This window comes from Hyaena hyaena, unplaced genomic scaffold (genome assembly GCF_003009895.1).
Source record: "Hyaena hyaena isolate Hyena2069 unplaced genomic scaffold, ASM300989v1 scaffold_13, whole genome shotgun sequence".
NCBI lineage: Eukaryota > Metazoa > Chordata > Mammalia > Carnivora > Hyaenidae > Hyaena > Hyaena hyaena.
Genome location: NW_024080645.1, coordinates 1781926 through 1803464, shown reverse-complemented (window position 1 = coordinate 1803464; position 21539 = coordinate 1781926). Strand labels below are relative to the sequence as shown.

At 44.6% G+C, this 21539-nt stretch overlaps 1 protein-coding gene across 1 annotated transcript in view; it reads right to left on the bottom strand.

The window, feature by feature from the left end:
- Positions 1-15436, bottom strand: part of TICRR (TOPBP1 interacting checkpoint and replication regulator) — a 46446-nt gene extending 31010 nt beyond the window's left edge. Inside the window, exons 1-5 of the mRNA XM_039216641.1 lie at positions 14714-15436; positions 9743-10022; positions 7844-8079; positions 6014-6248; positions 4944-5073 (exon numbers count right to left, since the gene is read on the bottom strand). Coding sequence (XP_039072572.1) covers positions 4944-5073; positions 6014-6248; positions 7844-8079; positions 9743-10022; positions 14714-15376 — 1544 coding nt within the window. The 5' untranslated portion in view covers positions 15377-15436. The remainder of the gene's footprint in view (positions 1-4943; positions 5074-6013; positions 6249-7843; positions 8080-9742; positions 10023-14713) is intronic.
- Between the last annotated feature and the right edge of the window lie 6103 nt (positions 15437-21539).

Genomic DNA, 21539 nt, shown 5'->3' with positions numbered 1-21539 from the left:
GCCTTCAAAAAATGTATTTCCTCAGGAGGGAAAATGTCCCTCTCTTCTCATTTATGATTGAAACAGACTCAGAGACAGAAGCCACCCATTCACAAAACCATTAGTCATTACATACGGTAGTGACATCTCTACTAATGAGACCCTTAATGTCCTATGGTACGTGTCTAACTTAGGCAACTACTCCATAGTTATTTTTTACTCGCTGTCCATACATTAAAGTAGAAGATGATGTAATACAGTATAGTAAGTGTCACAGTGCCTTCTGAATAATTCTTTCACATCACCACATCATAGTAAACTAGCTTGGGATTGAGGAGAAGGGGAGGAAGTGCGGCAAAGGGGCTAATCAGTTATGAAATGCTTTTCTGCCTAGGGCTAAGTGTCACTCACTAAGGGAAACTATGAAAACTGTACAACTTTCCAAACGTATTACTTGTAGGGGCACTTGGGTGGCTCAGCTGGATAAGTGTTTGACTTCGGCTCAGGTCATGATCTCACGGTTTAGGAGTATAAATCCCACATCAGGCTCTGCACTGATAATGCACTGATAGTGCAGAGCCTGCTTCAGATCTTGTCTCCCTCTCTCTCTCTCTGTCCCTCCCCAGCTTGTACTCTCTCAAAAATAAGTAAACGTAAAAACAACAACCACCACCCCATATTACTTGTATTTCACTCTCTTCTATTATCTGATCTAAAGTAGGAGAAAGTTATGTTGAAATTAGTTGAATCTGCCGGGCTTCTCCATTTCACACACATAGTTCTGAAGCAGGCTAGGTGCACTGGGATTTCCTTTAACTGTGGGGGCGGTTTGTTTTTCATTCTGTTAATTTTTTAGAACTTATGAACCTTTCAATTACACAGAAAAGTAGTGAAAGCATTATTAGAGATGCATCTCCCACCAAGATTAAATATTTGCTAACGCTTGACCTTATCTACTTCAGATTTTAATGAAAGTAAGCATTATCGACACAGAAAAGCCCCAATCTTTTCCCATCCTTTTCTTCCAGAAGTATTCCTAGACTTGTGTGTATCTGATTTTTAGAGATGTACATATGTATCAAAACCAACATAAATTGCTCTTGTATACAGTGGAAGCTTTAAAAAATACCATACACCATTCTTTTGCAATTTTCTGTCTGTACTCAACATTTTTCCTGAGCTACAAATAACTCTAGGTTATTCCGTTTTACTAACTTATCTATAATGTTCTATCATGTAACCATACCATGGTCTATCCGTTTCCCCGCTGAGGACAGCCGGTTCTTTCCATTTTTCACTTGTAACGACTGGCAACAAACAATTGAGTGTAGCTACTCATGTTTGTGCAAAAACTTTAATGCAGACACGTGAAAGTGGAATTACTGGGTGTCAGTATATAAAGTTTCTCCTTTATTAGGAATACAAATTGTTCTCTAAAATAGTTGTAACCATTTACAATTCTATCATCTAAAGTGTTTTCGTTTCCCTATGTGCTATATCAGACCTACCGACCTTCGACAATCTAATGGGTATAAAATAGAATCTTATGGATTTTTTTTTAATGTTTTATTTATTTCTAGGAGAGAGAGAGAGAGAGAGAGAGAGACAGCGTGAGCAGGGGAGGGTCAGAGAGAGAGGGAGTCACAGACTGAAACAGGCTCCAGGCTCTGAGCTGGCAGTCAGCACAGAGCCCGACGTGGGGCTCGAACCCATGAACCGTGAGATCATGACCTGAGCTGAAGTCAGACGCTTAAATGACTGAGCCACCCACGCACCCCATGCATGGGTTTTTCTTACTGTAGTTTTCATTTGCACTTGCCTAAACAGAGCATCTTTTTTTTGTTTTAATGTAAGCTCTACTGGGCCCAATGCGGAGCTCGATGTCAGGACCCTGAGATCAAGAGTCATACCCTATACTGGCTGAACAGCTAGGCACCCTGAAATTGAGTATCTTCTCTTTTCAAATTACTGCTGTTAGATTCCATTGTATGAATTGCTTATTTGCATTTCTCGCCTAATTGCTTATTGTCTTCTTATTGATTTTTCCGAGCTCTGTAGTAATTTAGGTACGAATCCTTTGCTGGTTATACAGATTATAGCTGCCCAGGCCTATGACTAGTCCTTTTCACCATATAAGAAATTTTAAATTATAGTCATTTATTTTCCTTCATGGTTTCAGTGCTTGATGTTTTAATTAAGAAATCCATTCCCAGCCTGGAACTACTCCTGTGTTTTCCCTTCTTAAGATTTTAAAGTTTTACTTTTCACATTTGCTTTTTGAAACTTATCAAGAATTTATCACTGTGTATGCTGGGAGGGAGAAATCTAATTTTTCTTGCTTTTCTCCTGGAGAGCCAATTGTCACATCACCATTTATTGAACAGTCTATTCCTTCCCAAGTATATAATTCTGCCTTTGGTGTATGCTGAGCTACCACATGTGTGTGGGTCACTATTTGGGCTCTCCTGCTATATGGGTCTCTCTGTCGATCCCTGCACCAATACCATCCCACCCTATTTATTAGCACTTTATGGGTAAACGGTGCTATCTTACAGGGAAAGGTGCACCTGTCCTGTCTTAGCCTGGGTGACCTGCACCACGTCCATGAATCAGAAGACTCATTACTAAGTCAGTTCTTCCCAAATTGACCTACAGACTCAATGCACTCTTGGTTAAAAATCCTGGCATGCTTTTCTGGTGGAAATTAAAATTGAGAGGACTAAGACTACTTGATTTCAGTACTGAAGACAATGTGATAGTAACAATTTCTGGACTAGATTCTTTGCAGAAATAAACCTGCACAATGTTGGTGAACAGATTTTGACAAAGTGCTACAGTAATTCAATAAGAAGAAGACTGTCATGGGGCACCTGGGTGGCTCAGTCGGTTAAGCGTCTGACTTCGGCTCAGGTCATGATCTCACGGTTCATGGGTTTGAGCCCTGTGTCGGGCTCTGTGCTGACAGCTCAGAGCCTGGAGCCTGTTTCAGATTCTGTATCTCCCTCTCTCTCTGATCCTCCCCTGTTCATGCGGTCTCTCTCTCTCTCTCAGAATAAAACATAAAAATTAAAAAAAAAAGAAAAAGACTGTCGTTTAATAAACAGGGTTGGAACAACTGGTTACCTATACGTCAAAAATAAACCTTGACTTTACCTCTTAATACTATTTTGACTTTCTGCTGCATGTTTTACATTTCTAATATGGTCTATGTCGTCTTCTTAAAAAAAAATTGCTCAATTTTGCTACAGATAATTCCATTTTATTTGGCTTCTCAAAAAAATCACTTTATATTTGTTGATTTCTATTATTTTCTGTGATTCATTATTGTTCTTTTTTTTAATGTTTTATTTATTTCTGAGAGAGACCACACGAGCAGGGGAAGGTCAGAGAGAGAGGGAGACACAGAATCTGAAACAGGCTCCAGGCTCTGAGCTGGCTGTCAGCACAGAGCCGGACGCAGAGCTCGAACCCACGAACCGTGAGATCATGACCTGAGCCAAAGTCGGACACTTAACCAAATGAGCCACCCAGCGCCCAATGCATTATTTTTCTTATTGTTATTACTACCTTCTTTATTTTTGGGGTTTACTCTCGTGTTATTTACTGTATTGGACCCTTAGCTAACTGGCTTTTAACTTTTTTTTAAAATTTTTTTTAGAGTTTATTTTTGAGACAGAGAGAGAGAGCATGAGTGGGGAGTGTCAGAGAGAGAGGGAGACACAGAATCCGAAACCGGTTCCAGGCTCTGAGCTGTCAGCACGGAGCCTGATGCGGGACTTGAACCCATGAACCATGAGATCCGACTTGAGCCGAAGTCGGACACTTAACTGACTGAGCCACCCAGGCGCCCCTTAACTTTTCTTATTTGTATTTTTTTATCTTTTATTTTATTATATTAAAAAAAATTCTTGGTTCATTCATTCATCCATTGTAGAAGAGACAGAATGAGTGAATGGGAAAGGGGCAGAGATGGAGAGAGAAAGAATCGTAAGCAGGCTCTACACGGTCAATGTGGAGCCTGAAGTGGGGCTCAAACTCACAAACTGAGCTGAAACCAAGAGTTGGCCGCTTAATCGACTGAGTCACCCATGCTCCTCTTATTTTTAAATGCTTATTTATTTTGAGAAAACATGTGTGAGCAGGGAAGAGGCAGAGAGAGACGAACAGAGAGAATCCCAAGCAGGCTCCATGCTGTCAGCACAGAGCCCAACGTGGGGCTTAATCTCACAAACCAGGAGATCATGACCTAAGCCAAAACCAAGTCAGACCTTTAACCATCTAAGCCGCCCAGGCGCCCCTAACTTTTTTTATGTAAAAGATAGTTTAAGCCCTGGGGTGCCTGAGTGGCTCAATCAGTGAGTGTCCAGCTTCAGCTCAGGTCATGATCTCGCAGTTCGTGGGTTCGAGCCCCACATCAGGCTCTGTGCTGACAACTAGCTAAGAGCCTGGAGCCTGTCTTCAGTCTGTTTCTCCCTCTCTCTGACTCTCCCCTGCTCACGCTCTCTCTCTCTCAAAAAAAATAAGACATTAAAAAAAAAAAAAAGATAGTTTAAGCTCTTAAATCTTCCTGTAGGCATAAATTTAGCTGCATTATACAAATTTTTCATTTTTACTGAGATTTAATACTAAATATTTTCTTTCTTCCATAATGAGAACATTTTGTTTTTGTTATTAATTTTTCCCAAGTTTTTACTGTGGTAAAACATACCAAGTACACTGTCCAGTGCTATTAAGTAGATTCATCACGTTGTGCAACCATCACCTCCATCCATCCCCAGAGCTCTTTTCATCTTATAAACATGAACTTTGATCCCCATCAAACACCGCTCTCCATGTGTGATTAGTTTTCAGTATTACTGGGCTATACTGAGAAAATGCAGTCCGCTAAAAACCCAAGCAAACCCATACGCAGATAAGCGAGGGCCGATTTCATCAATCAAATATCCAGAGAAATAAAGTCTTACCAAAAGGACTCCATCAGACTTGAACTGGCACCAGTCAGGTTGGAGCAGGGGAACCAGTTCTCCACGACGGCCGCGCTCCAGGGACCGGTGCGGCCAAGCTCCTGCTGGGCCCATTCTGGAACGCGAGCAGCTAGGGGACGGGCGCAGACGGGAGAGGAAGCAGAGAAAAGACGTTAGGATGGAAGAGCAGAATCCAAACACTCGCTCCTCCCTTGGTCTGACCACGTTCTGACAGAAGACGCACAGAGCCGCATCACTAACACTCCACCCACACCCCCCCACACCCCCGCCCCCAACGTGTCTACACGGTCTGCGAAAAACGCCTCTCCGCCAGCATACAAACGCAGGCTCGCTCGCAGTCTCTCAACCCAGACACACACTTTTCTCAGTCTTGGCATTTGCTTTTGGTTCTGTAGCATTTCCTTCAAGCCTTTGCTCAAATATTACTTTCTCAACAAAGCCTGTTTAAAACTTCAACCTCCACCTCTCATCCCTTAACTCTCCCCGTTACTTTTTTCCTGCTTCATGTCGATGGCACTTATCTCTTCCAAATATACTGTGCCATTTCCTTATTCGCTGTCTGGTCTCCCCTGACTAGATGGTACACTCTGGAAGGACACAGACTTTCGTCTAGTTTCTTCTCTAATATAGTCCCGTTACTTAGTGCCTGCCAGAGCAGACACCCAATAAATCTGTTGAATGAACCGGATAAATATCAAATGGATTATAGTTACATCTGCCCGGCATAAATAAGGTTTGTACCGTATCAGTAACAATGCACCAGACTGGCAGGTGGACAGAAGCACAATACTTTCACATGCTCTTCATCAAATATCTTCAAGTACAGGTTTCATCTCCTACCTCTGATTTCCAACCAGTTTCACAGAACCTTTGGCCTCCTCAGAGGTGCTTCAGGATTTCTATAAATAATGATGGTTTAAATAGCCTCAAGTATCGTAGCCTGTTCTTATCTGTTCTGTGATAGATACTGGGGTTCCACGCAATTCTGACGGCGAAAGGCACTATACACCACCGCCCCGAGTACGGTAGTTATCGGCCCAGAAGCTTACCACAGGCGGCGGGGTCCTCAAGTGACTTGTGAATCTGACTCAATACAACGTCCACAACATCAGAAAAAAGGAAAGCTGTGTCCTGGGGGCTCTCCACCCCAACTGTTTGCAGAAAGTCTCTTTGAAATTCAGCCTCCTCGGTGCGGAACACAGTGAGAACCGTGGCATTGGTAGAGAGGGGGGAAATAACTCCCGTGATGGGGGGCCAGCCTTCACCAGGGTCCACACTGGCCACCTACATCAAGAGGTTCTAATTAGTGGAGAAGACTGTTGACGTCTGGCTAATGAAGAATGTAGCTTAGTAAAAGTGAGAATGATAGTTTCTCCCAATGATTATTATTATAAGAGACAAAACTGTGGAACAGACAGTCTGGATAGTTATTAGTGCTAGACTTGAATTGAGGGACATAATCCTAATCTCCAAATTTACAAACAAGAAAAACCTAAAGTTACCAGGAATATTTGCTAAGGACTTATTATGTGTTTATTACATATTACTCACCAGATCCTCACAACCACTCTGAGGTAAAAATGATTATTGGGGCACCTGGGTGGCTCAGTCAGTTAAACATCTGACTTCAGTTCAGGTCATGATCTCACAGTTTGTGGGTTCGAGCCCCACATCAGGCTCTGTGCTGATAGCTCAGAGCCTGTTTCAGATTCTGTGTCTCCCTCTCTCTCTGCCCCTTCCCCACTCATTCTCTGTCTCTCAAAACTGAATAAATGCTTAAAAAAAAAAAAAAAAAAAGACTATTGCCCCCATTTTACAGAGGAGGAATTAAGGCTGAAGAATAGGTAACCTGTTTAAGGTCACCAAGGTGGTAAAAGGCAGAAGCCAAGCGTGTATGAATTCAAAACCCAAGCTCTTTTTTTTAATGTTTTTTTTTTTTTTTTTTAATTTATTTCTAGGAGAGAGAGAGAGAGAGACAGCATGAGCAGGGAAGGGTCAGAGAAAGAGGGAAACACAGACTCTGAAACAGGCTCCAGGCCCTGAGATGGCAGTCAGCACAGGGCCCGACGCGGGGCTCGAACCCACGAACCGCGAGATCATGACCTAAGCGAAAGTCGGACGCTTAACCGACTAAGCCACCCAGGCGCCCCATTCGAAACCCAAGCTCTTAACCATGAGGCAAGGGATTTACTTAGATCCGTAATTACGGAACAGAGCAGAGGCCCAAACTGGACCCCAAGTCAGAGCTCTGTCCATCAGAACACACACAACGCTTAGAACAATATCGGTCCAGAGACTATATAGTCTTTCTCTAAAAGTTTCACAAAGGATCCAGCATATAGAAGCCTTCTGAGGTTACAAAGGCATAAGACAAAGCAAGGTAAGAAATTTGCTGGTAGTTTAAAATAACCATCACCTTTGCATCAAATCTGGGTACCTATGTAGTTTTCAGAAAACATTTCTAAGTTTGCGGGACTTTTAAACACTATTACATCTAATTTTACAGTGAAGGGCTTCATAACGATGACATATATTAGGTAAAAAGACAAAATTTAGAAATATGTTCTAGAACACTCAAAAAAAATAACAAGAAACCTCCATACCCTAATACGCCCATTCCAATTGACCCCCTGCCTTTTCTTCCCATGTGAATATAATGTAACTTAATTAGAATCAAGGCACATGCAACTTTATAACCTGCTTCTTCACTAATGAGCACTGTCGTGGTGCTACCGAGAAATAGTATTATTCGCAAAAACGTCATCTGTGTCACTGAAACTAAGTTATGTGGGACACCGCCGGGCTCCTCACAGAACCCTCATCGCACCGTAGAAGGGTTTCACCAGACGACAGTAACTCAGCACGTGCAAGGTACCTACCAGGTGGGCCTCGTCGGCCGTCAGCCTGCTCACCAGCTGCGGAAAGAAGGTGCTCGGAGTCGAGGTGTTCTCCGGACTTCGCAGCATCCAGCTGTCGGTGCCCAAAATGCTACTCGCTGGGAGAGCCCACTGGGCCGCTGTGCCTTTGAGGAAAATTCGGACTGGTTTCTGAAAATGTCTTTGATGCATGACCAAGGGCTCTAGGGTGACTGTCCATGTTTCTTGAACCTCTTTGCCTATTAGAAATAAGGAATATTAAAATTCTCATGCAAGGGTTACTAAAATTAGACTTAATAGAAGAAAAAAAAAAGCAGACTGTCAGTTGAGGCGCTAGTGTTGTCGCACACGCTTCAACCTTCGTCCACTGCCAGCAGGCTCCCAGAGCAAGTTCACTTCGCTCTCTGGGAAGAGCTAGACACGCAAAGAATTACAAGGGTGCAACTAAATGTCAGAACTTCTCCACAGTTATGTCGTAGATATAAGTATTCAAGTAATACTCATTACTTACAAAAAAGACAACACTGCCTCTTAAATCCAGCGTATCGTATCTTACTAAAATGTTAAATTCTAAAGACTATGACAAAACTGTTTGAACAAAACTACTCTTAAAATTTCCTTAAAGTGCACATCATGTATAACATAGTTTTCACATCTACATCTCTAGATAGGATTACTCCTGTGTGGATACAGGATTCAGAAACGAGATTCACCATACGACAGACCACACGGCAAAGCCAATTTTTTAAAAAAAAAAATTTTTAACATTTATTTTTGAGAGACAGAGACAGAGTGCGAGTGGGGGAGGGGCAGAGAGCGAGGGACACAGAACATGAAGCAGGCCCCAGGCTCTGAGCTGGAACCCATGAATGGTGAGATCATGACCTAGATGAAGTCAGACGCTCACCCGACTGAGTCACTCAGACGCCCCAGCAAAGCCAATTTATGAAGAGTTCACCACGCTGGCTCTTCCTGGTAACAAGCACCATTCTCAGAGCCTGTTGACTGATTTATTTCTTCTCTCAATCAATCATTGCTACTCTATGGTCTCCAATTGACCAATCTCTTCTATGAGGTGGGAAATCTTATCACCCCTTTACTTGGGCACCTGAACCATATTATCCTTCTTTGCAACAGCTGGAAAACTTTCTTTTTATTTTTAAAAAAAATGTTTATTTTTCAGGGAGAGAGGAGCATGAGTGAGTGAGGGAGGGAGGGGGGTAGAGGAGAAAGGGAGGGGAGTAGGGACACAGGGAGACAGAGAGAGAAAGAAAGAATCCAAAGCAGACTCCAGGCTCTGTGCTGACAGATGTGGGGCTTGAACTCATGAACATGAGATCATGACCTGAGCCGAGGTCAGACGCTTAACCAACTGAGCTACCCAGGCACCCCAGCTGGGAAACTCTTTAAACAATCATACTAGTTCTTTCCATGGGTGGGCTGGCAGTTATACCGTGCCTGTGTCCAACCCTTTCCTGTGGTGCCTTTGATTCTACATAGGTTATCTTTTTTTTTTTTTAGTTTATTTATCTTGAAAGGGAAAGAGTGGGGGGAGAGGCGGTGGACGGAAGGAGGAGGAGGGGGAGAGAAGGAGGCGGGGGAGGGGGGGTGAGAGGGAATCCCAAACAGGCTCTGCACTGCCAGTGCAGATACCAATGCACGGTTCATGGGGCTCGAACCCATGAACTGTGAGATCGTGACCTGAGCCAAAAACCAAGAGCCAGATGCTTAGCTCACTGAGCCAGCCATCCAGGTGCCCCTTTACACAGGTATCTTTTCATTACAAGCATTAATTGAGTGCCTAGGCTGCTGGAAACTCTAAACAAGTGAAAAGCACGGGCCTGCCTTGAGGAAATGAACGTACCCGAGACCATGAAAGTCCCCAAAAGAGTATTTGCTCACCTTCAACAGGGAGAAATAATGTCCCCTCCATCCGTGGAAATGAGGCTTCGTACGCAGGAGAATTATAGAGCAAACAGTTTAAAGTGGCATCAGATGGCAGAGTTGAAATCCACGAGGTGAGGGGAGATTCACTTGGCAGCTTTTTTTCACCACCAAGTGGTATTTTCCCAGCCTTAGCACAATCCTGGCTGAAGGTTTCGGATGGTAAGATACTGCCTCCTACAAGGCGCAGCAGTTGCCACAATGTCCAGTACCCAAGGTGATCTGGCGATTCCCACAACTGAAATACACATTATAGAGAACATCAGGTGATTATGAATGAGGCAGCCATAAATAAAGCTCGGGGAGATCGGGAGAAAGTAAAGTTGGAATCTACACTCAAGGATCGAATTCCACAGTCATTGTATTTATCAAGCCACACACAAATAATGGCCAGCATCCTGTTACTATGCAGCCTGAGAATATAATTACTACAAGAAAGTGCCCACATAGTGAAAACTATGGCAAGGAACAGAAGTGATACAAAGCACTGGAGATGAATCATGAAATGTTAAAAGTCAGAAGAAATGCACAGAACATTAATAAAAATAATTCTGTCCTGCACAATAGAACACAACAATGGCTCGGTACCGAGTGAGCTGGGCAGGAGGCCCTCCCCGAGAGGGGGATCACCGCTGACTCACCCACTCCACAACGGTGTGGGGATCGAGCAGGTCTCAGTTCTGTCCTAGCTGCTCTCACTAAAGGCCTCATCTCTCACCTGGACTCTTACTGGACAGCCCCTAACGTCTGTGTCCCGCCTCTAATCTGTCCTCCATGTTTCTCTAAGATTTCTTCCAAATCATAGATCGGATCATGCTATTTCTCTAAAAAACCTTCAAGGGCCTCTCACTGCCTCCACGATAAAGTAACTCTTGGGTAGCCCAACCCTAAACAAACTTTCCAAATACATGCTCTTTCCCTCACCCATGGCTGCCTTCCAGGCACACCGAACCACTTCATGTTTCCTGAACATGCTGTATTTTATCATCCACGGTTGTGTTCATTCTGCTTCCTGTCTTCCCTTTCCCTCTTCACCAGCTTCGGTAATCTAGCTCAAATACTGCTTTCTCTGTAAAAGCCGCTCTTCACTTCCTCACCCACAGCCAATCCTTCATTCAACCTTGTTTTAACAAACTTTTTTTTTTTAAGGCATTAAGATCTTGTTTTATTGCAATAATTTGGTTAACCTCAAATACCCGTTTGAGCGAACATCCCAGACCAAACTATGTAAGCAGTGGGAATTCTATCAGGGAGCACTGAGGTGACCCCCTCAGAGTCTTAACACCCAAGCACGAATCTCTAACATAGTTTTATTGAGCAAACTTTACATGCCATGGATTAGTGAGACATACTGCCTGTCTTCTAGACCTTTAAAGTTGGGGGTGGAATAAAACAGTAATAACATGAAATATTTAACTCAGCATCACAATAGAACATGACAATATTCAAGTAGTATGGGAACAGGATAAGGAAATTGCCTACCCCAAAATACCATTATTGGGCTGGTTTGGCTACTCCACAGGACAGTTAACAATGGTAGACCATAAATTGCTATGGAATGTGAGGTCTTCCAGGACATCTCCAAACTTTCCATATAGTCAAGTTCAAAGAGGGGCATAAGAGTGCCCAAGGTCACAGTAAGGAAAGGATAGACTAGTCCAAGAACCCAGAACTGTCTTGGATAGTGCTTTTAACATGAGGGTCATGATCCTTCAATGGACTCGGATGGATCCTTTGATGGATCAATTGACTGGCTTATGATCAGCATTAAAAAAAAAAAACCAAAAAAAAGAATAGGAAATATCAGAGCACAACAGAAAATATCAATCACATGTAACAAAGAAGACTTTTCGGTTATGCATGCCAGTTTGTAAGTTAATTGGCATTTGCCATTACCATCCATGTGTCCATGCCTGCATTCACTGCTAGAGGGGAGAACAGTTAAGCTAGTTCATATGCCACAGATCCTGATTTGGGTTTTCCACCAAAGGGAAACAAAACATTTGTAGAAATTGTTTGAGATTCTGGCTGGAGGACAGCCAGGAAAAAAAAAATCTGATCAACTGAAAGGTAAAGCTTTAATAAGAATTGAAAAAAACATCAACTTTTGATGAGAATATATGCACACATGATTTTAAAAAACCATAATCAGGAATGCAAACTGGTGCAGCTACTCTATAAAACAGCGTGGAGGTTCCTCAAAAAGTTAAAAATAGGGCTATCCTAGGACCTAGCAGTCGCACTATTAGGTATATATCCAAAGGATACAAAAATGCTGATTCGAAGGGGCACACGCACCCCAATGTTCATGGCAGCGCTATCAACAATAGCCAAAGTATGGAAAGAGCCCAAATTTCCATTGAGTGATGAATGGATAAAGAAGATGTGGTATACATACACAATGGAATACTACTCAGCGGTGAAAAAGAATGAAATCTTGCCACTTGCAACAACGTGGGTGGAACTAGAGGGTATTATGCTGAGCAAAATAAGTCAGGAAGAGAAATCGTATGATATCACTCATATGTGGAATTTAAGAAACACAAAAGATGAACACAGAGGAAGGGAAGGAAAAATAAGATAAAAACAGGGAGGCAAACTATAAAAGATGCTTAAATACAGGTAACAAATTGAGGGTTGTTGGAAGGGGGTGGGGGGGATGGGCTACATGGGTGATGGGCATTAAAGAGGGCACTTGTTGGGATGAGCATTGGGTGTTATATGTAAGTGATGAATCATTCAATTCTACTCCCAAAACCATTATTACACTATATGTTAGCTAACTTGGATGTAAATAAAATTTTTTTTAAAAGTTATTTGAAAAAACTTCAAAAATACAATCAACATAAAGAGTATGGTTATTATGCAGACAAGTCTTAGTTTCAAATCTAAAATTTATAAGGTCAAGACTATAAACTCCAGGAAAGCAAGGACTACATCTGTCTGGTTCACTAATGCTATACCCAGCACACCTAGAAGCCATGTAATAAGTAGGCGTTGAATAAACCAGAGATATAAAGTCGAAAGCGTGCCAGGGGTCTCCTAGGTTTCCCTTCATTCTGCAAGAGTTCTGTGCTTGGCTCCCTTCTCCCTCCATCTGTGAGTCCGGGTTCTGTTTCTCCTAGTTCTGTTCCCCAGACTGTGAGCTCTGCAAGGCGGGACCTGGATTTTCTTCCTTTCCCTTTTCTCCACCCCTGTAGCCCAAGCTCTCCAAGGACAGGATCCGAAGCTCCCTTTGGTCTCCACCATGTGGCCCCGGGTACACGCTTTTTGAATAGGAAAAAAAATCAGTCTTCACCAGAAAAAAAAAAAAATCTAGAAAAGCGTGTTTGACGGGCATTGTCTTCGGGGAAACAACACAGCTGGTGTGAGAACGGAAGCCTCCGAGAAGACTAGCCTCTCGGAAGCTGGGATGTCAGAACTGGAAGCGAACTCCAAAAAGATCCCGTCAATCTCCTTACTGCAATGCTGTTCGGGAAAGAAACAGGAGAGAAGGATCTCCAAGCACCCCACCCCCACCCGTTAAGATTTATTTCTTGCCAGAATTTGATATAATTCCAGAAGAAAGCCTTTGTTGTGATTTGGTATCAAAATCATCCCAAATCGAGCACTTATGAGCATGGTGTCTAGCACTTCGTTGGCTCCCTTAAGAAATGTTAAGTCTTAGGATTCCTTTTTCTCCACGAAATGTTTACAATCCCCTTAAACGCTCTGTCCTTTCCTTCTCTTTGACAAGCCACTGCTGCCTCATTTTGCATTTACCATGCCTTTTATTGGGCTTTGTATGTGAAAGTATGTTGAAATTTTAACACTGTATAACATTATTTAAGTACCTGCTCATTTTCTATTTGTAATCTGGTAACTTAACCCACTCCTAGTTCAGTGGCAGGAGTTTTCAGTAAGTGGAATCACATTTTTCACCTGGTTAAGCTACTTCCCACCGATGAGAAGAAAATCTGCACTTTTACTGTTTAGGCCCCATAGACAGGCACCTTCTGAAACAAACTAAGCTCACTTCGTTCAGACCTCTATCCCTGTTCTTTGCCTGGAATGTTCTTTCCCAATCTTCACATTTCTCCTCCTTCACCTCCTCTGCCTATAAAAGCCTCCCCTGACCATCACCCTATATATGACTGTCCCCCTAACCTTTTACCTCCTCCTGCTCACCTGTTTCATCTGTTAATCTTATCTGTTTCTAGCATCTTCCTCGCCAGAAGGTCAGGCGAGGTCAGCTATAACGTGCAGTAGGCACTCAGTGTAATGGCTTGACTATTAAATCAAGCTGATGGGAGGGAAACGGTGAAAGTAAAAGTATATATACTTAACAAGGTTGCTTAACTGAAACAGGAGCCCCAAATGAGCCACTTAGGAGCCCTTTAGTCAACAGGTATTTACTGAGGACGCACAACAGTCAACATGCATCTGCTGGGGATCCAAAGGGGTGTTTGAGATATTTTTAGACTAAATGGAAGGGAGAGACTTGCACAACCGGAACATGTAATGGGGATAGGGCAAGTGCCACAAAAGTTCATGCAAATTCAAACCGGAGACTCAGGTGTCGCCATTGGGCAAGGAGTTGAAGAGAGGCTTGGACCCGCATGGGATTCGGGGTGGCCGATGAGACAGAACAAGCATTCGAGATTTGTTGCCCCAAGAGGCTATACTTCGGTATGCTGGAATATTCCCTGGGACGGCAGATAGGGCCCAAACTACGAAGGGCTTTAAACGCTGACCTCTGCCGGGACCAAGGACCTCCCTGTTCTGTTGCGAAGCGTCCCCGTTTGTGACCGCAGGACTTTCCTCCCGAACGGACCCATGCCGGCCGGGCTGGTCTCATTCTGGGTCTCACCGGCGGCTCTGCGGACGCCGCCTGGTTCCGACAGACCCGCAGGCCGCCGCGCACCAAGCCTGACCTTTCTGTGAACTCACCTTGGGCCACTCGGTGGTATCCACCCAGTACAAGGTGATTTTTCGGGCGATCATGACTTCCTGCACTCGCTTGGGCAGCAACTTGTCCATCACCTGCTTCGGGGCCGGCGGCAGGCGCTGGGCCTGGGCCTCGCACCCGCACACGAACTGCAGCAGCTCCCGCTGCGAATGCGGGCAGGGCGCCAGCAGGAAGACGGCGTTCGCGAAGCCGCCGAGCGCAGCCTCGGCCTCCTTGGCCTCGCTCTCCACGTCCAGCAGTCTCCTCCCGCTGCTGCGCAGGATCGGCTTGGTGGGCGACGTGATCTCGGGCCGGTCCCACTGGTAGTCTAGCAGCGTCTCCATCAGGGCGCCGTGCGTGTGGCTGGCCCTGGGCGCCGGGCCCGGCAGGTGGGCGCCGTGGGCGCCGTCCCCGAGCACGGCGTCCAGCTCCTCCTCGAAGTCCTCCCAGGAGCGGGCCCCCAGCTCGCGGAAGTCAGACACGCGGGACGGCCGGCTCCGCGCCCCCTGGGAGTCAAAGAACTTGAAGGCCCAGCGGACCCTGGCCAGGCCGAATCGGCAGCTCAGGTAAGTGAGGAGGCGCAGGGCGGCCCGCCGGACCGGGCTGCGGCCGGCGGCACCGCCCGCGGTGTCCAGCAGCAGCATGACGTTGTGACAGCAGGCCATGCCGGCCGCTCCGGGGCTCCGGCTGGGGCCCGCGCAGCTCTCCTCTCGGCCCGGGTCTCAGGGAACCAGCGCCATTCACCGCTTTCCCTCAGGAGCCGCAGCGGAAAATCTCCCGCGCTCTCCAACTGCTGCTGCCATTGGCGGAGTCAGCCCCCAGCGTCGGCTCCTATTGGTCGCACGCCTTACGTAACTTACGAGAGTAACTTCCATCCTTGGCGCTGATTGGAAGGGCGACGGAGAAGCTCGCTGCCTGATTGGTGGAGGGCGTGGCCGTGAGCGGGGCACCCAGTTCCGGGAGAAACTTAGCATTCATTGGCTTGGGCCTTTCGTTTTAAAATTTAAAGAGGTTGCGCTTCGGAAGGGGGGGGGGCGTGTCCTTAAGTGTCCCTTTTGGGCTGAAGGCCTGCTTTGGGGCGGTTGTGCGCAGGCGTGGGTGCGGGCTGCTGGGAGATGAAAATTTCGGATTCAAAAGCTGAGGAAACCACTGCGGACTTTCTATGGAGTAGAATCTGATTTCGTTTTCTGTAATTTAAGAAAAAATTAGTAACAATTAAAAGTTCACTTTACCCCAATAATTTCAAGGAGTTTCTCTGAAGAAGGTAATTAGATCCAGATAAAAGACATAGGTACATCATAGAGTTATCTAACTTGAGAAAGATTGGAAAACAGCTCAAACGGACGTGGCTAAAGTATGGTACGGTCTAAAGGGAAGGAACATCAGGGAGCTTTTAAAAATATTTTAAATATTTTTATGTATGTAAATATGTAACATTAGAGTTTTAAAAAAGGACTGTGAAACAGCACATGTAGTGAGAACCCCCAATTTTCTATGCGTACATTTTTAAACTGTTGAAATAAAACCGTACCAAAAGTTGTCTGTGATAGTCTTTGGGTGATGACATGATGGTGATTTTAAAATCATATATATATTTCACACCCTTCTGAATTTTCTATAATTCTGTATTCCCTTGTTACTTTTATAGTCAGGAGGAAATCTACTTAGTGAACAAAAAGTGCTTCCTGTTGCACATAGAAGAAGCCAGGTTTCTAATCAGGCAAGAAGGTAAAGGGAATATTCGAGAGAGAGGCGGAGGACACAGGAGGGACTGTGTTTATGGTTCACTGTAGGGAGGTCAAGGAAGGGGGGAGATACGGTCAGCTTCGGGGATATACAGAGCTGTTCCATGGTGAGAATGACTTTGGGAGGCTTGGTAAAAAGAGCTAGGGGGTCAGTGCAGGACTCAACTGTCTGCAGGGTCTGTAATGAAACTTCTGTTTCATTCTTGATATTGGTAATTCGTGTTCTCTTTTTTATATCAGTCTTACTAGAGGTATATCAATTTTGTTGATCTTTTCAAAGAATGAGCTCTTGTTTTATTGATTTTTTTTTCTGTTGTTAAGTTCATTGATTTCTGCTCTTATTTTTCTTTCCCTCTGTTTGCAATTAGCTTATTTTGCTCTTTTTCTAGATTCCTTAAGAACTTTAGATTTTTAAGACTTTTCCTCTTCCTTAAGGTATGCCATAAATTTCCTTCTCAGTACTGCTTTGAATGTGTCCCACAAATTTGGACACATTATATTTTCCCTTACATCCACTTTTTTTTTTTTAATTTCCCTTGAGACTTCCTCTTTGACCCATGGATTAATTAGAAGTGTCTTGTTTGGTTTCCAATGGTTTGCAGATTCCCTTTTATCTTTCTATTACTTATGTCTAGTTGGATTCCATTGATTTGGTGGACATTCTGTATACTTGCAGTTCTTTTAAATGTATTGAGGTTTGTTTTATGGCCCAGGATATGGTCCATCTTCATACATGCTTCATGGGCACTGGATAACAATGCATGTTCTCCCATTGTTAAGTGGAGTGTTCTAGAAATACCAGTTAGATCCCATTGGTTAGTGTGCTTTTTGAGTTCTTCTATATTGGTGCCGATTTTCTGTCTAGCTGTTCTATCAGTTGTTGAGAGAAAGATGTTGAAGTCTTCAACCATAACTGTGAATGTGTCTTATTTCCCCTTTCAGTTCTATTGTTATATTGCTTCAGATATTTTGGATCTCTGTTGTTTGATGCATACACACTTAGAATTGCTATGTCTTCTTACTGTATTGACCCTTCTATCGCTATATAATATTCCTCTCTTGTAACTGGTGATTTTCTTTGCTCTGAAATTTATCTGCTATTAATACAGCCTCTCCTTCTTTCTTTGATTAGTGTTTGCATAGTATATCTGGCTCGATTCTTTTCCTGTTAACTTATCTATATCATTATGTTTGAAGTGAGTTTCTTTACGTAACATATAGTTGAGTCCGTTTTAAAAATCTTTTCTGCCAGGGGCGCCTGGGTGGCTCAGTCGGTTGGATGTCTGACTTCTGCTTGGGTCATGATCTCGCGGTTGTGGATTTGAGCCCTGTGTGGGGTTCTGTGCTGACAGCTCAGAGCCTGGAGACCACGTCAGATTCTGTGTCTCCCTCTCTCTCTCTGCCCCTCCTCCCTCACATGCTGTCTCTCTTTCTCTCAAAAATGAACATTAAAAAAAATCTGTTCTGCCAATCTCTATCTTTTCATTGATGTATTTAAACTATGTGTGATGTATTGTTGATTATTAAGGCTTAAGTCTGCCATTTCATTTTTTGATTTCTGTTGGTTTTTTCCTCCTCCTCCCCTCAGGGTTAATTGAACATTTTTTTAAATTCAATTTTTATTAATTTTGTTTGTTAGTGTATTTCTTTATATAGCTTTTTCACTACTATTTAAAGAGAGACAGAGAGCATGGGTGGGGAAGAGGAGCAGAGGGAAATAGAGAATTTTAAGCAGGCTCCTCACTCGGCACAGAGCCCGACGGAGGGCATGATCCTATGACCCTGGGATCATGACCTGAGCTGAAATCAAGAGTAGGACATTCAGCCAACCGAGCCACCCAGTTGCCCTAGTATAGAGTTGTTAGTGTTTTGTCTGAGTATTACAACATGTACGTATAACAGCACAGTCTGGTGAAGTATAGTGTAGTAAAGTATGGAAATAATACCTCCTTTAAGTCCCCTTCCCCACTTAAAACTGTCTTCACTGTTTCCTTTATAAACATTAATACCTACATTAGTTATGTTTTTTTTATTTTTTTTAATGTTTTATTTCTTTCTTTTTTTTTAATTTTTTTATGTTTTATTTATTTCTAGGAGAGAGAGAGAGAGAGTGTGAGCAGGGGAGGGTCAGAGAGAGAGGGAGTCACAGACTGAAACAGGCTCCAGGCTCTGAGCTGGCAGTCAGCACAGGGCCCGACGCGGGGCTCGAACCCACGAACCGCGAGATCATGACCTAAGCGAAAGTCGGATGCTTAACCGACTAAGCCACCCAGGCGCCCCTGTTTTATTTATTTCTGAGAGAGAGAGCGAGACAGCGAGAGAGACAGTGTGAGCAGGGGAGGGTCAGAGAGAGATGGAGACACAGAATCCGAAGCAGGCTCCAGGCTCTGAGCTGGCAGCCAGCACAGAGCCTCATGCGGGACTCGAACCCATGAGCTGTGAGATCATGACCTGAGCCGAAGTCGGACGCTTAACCGACTGAGCCACCCAGGCGCCCCAGTTATAATTTTTGCCTTAACCATCACACTTCTAAAACTTAAAGAGAAGGAAAGTTTATTGTACTCATACTTTTTTTTTTAAAATTTTTTTAATGTTTTATTTATTTCTAGGAGAGAGAGAGAGAGAGACAGCGTGAGCAGGGGAGGGTCAGAGAGAGAGGGAGTCACAGACTGAAACAGGCTCCAGTGTCCGAGCAGGCAGTCAGCACAGAGCCCGACGCGGGGCTCGAACCCACGAACCGCGAGATCATGACCCAAGCGAAGGTCGGACGCCCAACCGACCAAGCCACCCAGGCGCCCCTATCGTACTCATACTTTTACTCGTTCCGTTGTTCTTTCTTTTTTCCTGATGTTCTAAGATTTCTTCTTTTATCATTTGTTTTTCTCTGTTTTACAGCTTCCACTAGCCATTCTTTGAGAGTAAGTCTGCTTGCAGAAAATTCCTGAATTTTCCTTCATCTGAGACTGTCTTTATTCCTGAAGGTTTTTCACTGGATATAGAATTCTAGGTTGACAGTTCTCCCCGCCCCTCCGATCACTTGAAAAATGCAGTCTGCTTCCCCCCTTTCCCCCCACCCCCCCGGCCCTCTGTGGCCTCCGCTGACCCTGCAGGTGGGGGGGGGCCGTGTCACCGCAGGCGGTGGTGCCAGTCCCGTTTCTCTGCTGAGCCTCCTCTGACGTCACCCCAACAGGGGCAGAGAGGGCATCTTGCTCCCAGCGGATGGATGTGGGAGTCCAGGTTCCCTAAGGGACCCCCACTTTGGTCCTCATTACCATCGGGTGGGGCCCAAAGTCCCAGCTCCCCACTTGGCCTCTGATACCACCCTGGCAGGGGAGGAGGCTGCCTTGTGATGCCCGGCACAGGTGCAAGTGTGGGCTTCCACTCAGCCTTTGCTGATGGGGCTGGGACAGTGTTTGTTCATTAGTTAGTTTGTTTTGGTTCAGCTTGGTGTTTTTTGGAGTTTGACTTGATGGGAGTGATTACAGCCTAAAAGTTTTCTGTCTGGCTTGTCTGCCCCTTTCCTGCTCTTCTGACTGGAGAGAGCAGACTTTCCTCGGGGACTGTTTTAGTCTGTATCCAAGGATGTATCAGGTCACCAGCTTCTCCAGTATCCAGTCAGATATAAAAGGGCAAAAGAAAACCCCGGGAACTCACTGCCATGTCATCCTTTGGGTCTCAGGGTCCCTAGCAAAGTTTGCTTCTCAATCTCAAAGAGGTCTTCTCATGTCTGTGTATCGAATGCCCCAGAGTTTTCAGCCTTACTTAGTGGGCAGAATAGGAACAAATATGTCTGCCCTATTTTTCTGGAGCCAGAAGTCCAGAGTTGTTGTTTTTACTTTTATTTTTTTACTTTTTTAAAATGTTTGTTTCTTTTTGAGAGAGACAGAGCACGAGTGGGGGAGGGACAGAGAGAGAGAGGGAGACACAGAATCTGAAGCAGGCTCCAAGCTGTCATCATAGAGCCCAGTGCGGGGCTTGAACTCACAACCCATGAGATCTTGACCTGAGCAGAAGTCAGATGTTTAACCTACTGAGCCACTCAGGTGTTTTTATTATAACTTACCACATTACACTGTATTCAAGCTATCTCCCTTTCACTTTCTAAGCTGTGAGTTCATAAATTTCTTAAAGGGCAATAACTATGTTTTATTTGACTTTGTTTCCTTCCTGCCTAGCAGAGTAGCAATAAATTATTATCATAATTGAGATGCAGTATATCAAGCCTTTCCCAGGTAAGGAGTTTGTGCATATACGCATATTACCACCAGAGGGCAGCAGCAGCAACGCTTCACCAAGGGCTCTCAAGCCTACAAGCCCCACTGCAGAATGAAAGCTTTCCCCACAACTGCTTGTCCTTGATTTGGGTGAGAAAAGCAAAAATCTGGGAACTTACTGTAATTGGGCCTCTGAGGGAGGAAAATGGATCTTGGGGTGGCTGACAAGGCTACACCTGGAGCACGTGGGTCCCATTCTTTGGGGGGAATGATGCATTCTGTGTTCCTATAAAGCAAGGGAAGTCACATATTTCCAGAATCTAGAGGGACAGTCGTAATTCTGGCCACTCCTCACCGTAATTCTGCAAGGCAGGCATTATTTCCTTTCACAGATGACGAAACTGAGGTTCAGAGGGGCTCTCACAGCTCGTAAGAGAGAGCACTGAAGCTCTTTCACTGACTCCCCCAGGAGAGCCCAGGACAGCCTCCACCCCTGATTGAGTGGACAGAAGGGACCTCCTTGGGCAAAGGAGGACCGGGCCAGCCCTACATCCAGCAAGCCTCTGAGCCCCGTGTTCTTCATCTTCCTTTAAAGGGGTGAAAATCCACTTTGCTTTTACGAGCTGTGATCTCGGGCCAGCACCAGCAGGGCCCAGTACAAAGTGAAAACGTGGGACCCCTTATTAAAAGAATTAAACATTTCAAAACAACAGCAGAGCACTAAGCCAAGCACAGGGCCCTTCCACGCATGAGGGCCGGTGTGACCCTATAACACACAGGTCCGTGGAGCCAGCCTCCATGGAGGACCATGGGGGAGAAGAAGGGGAAAAAGAGTGGGGGAGAGGGAGGGAGGCAAACCATGAGAGACT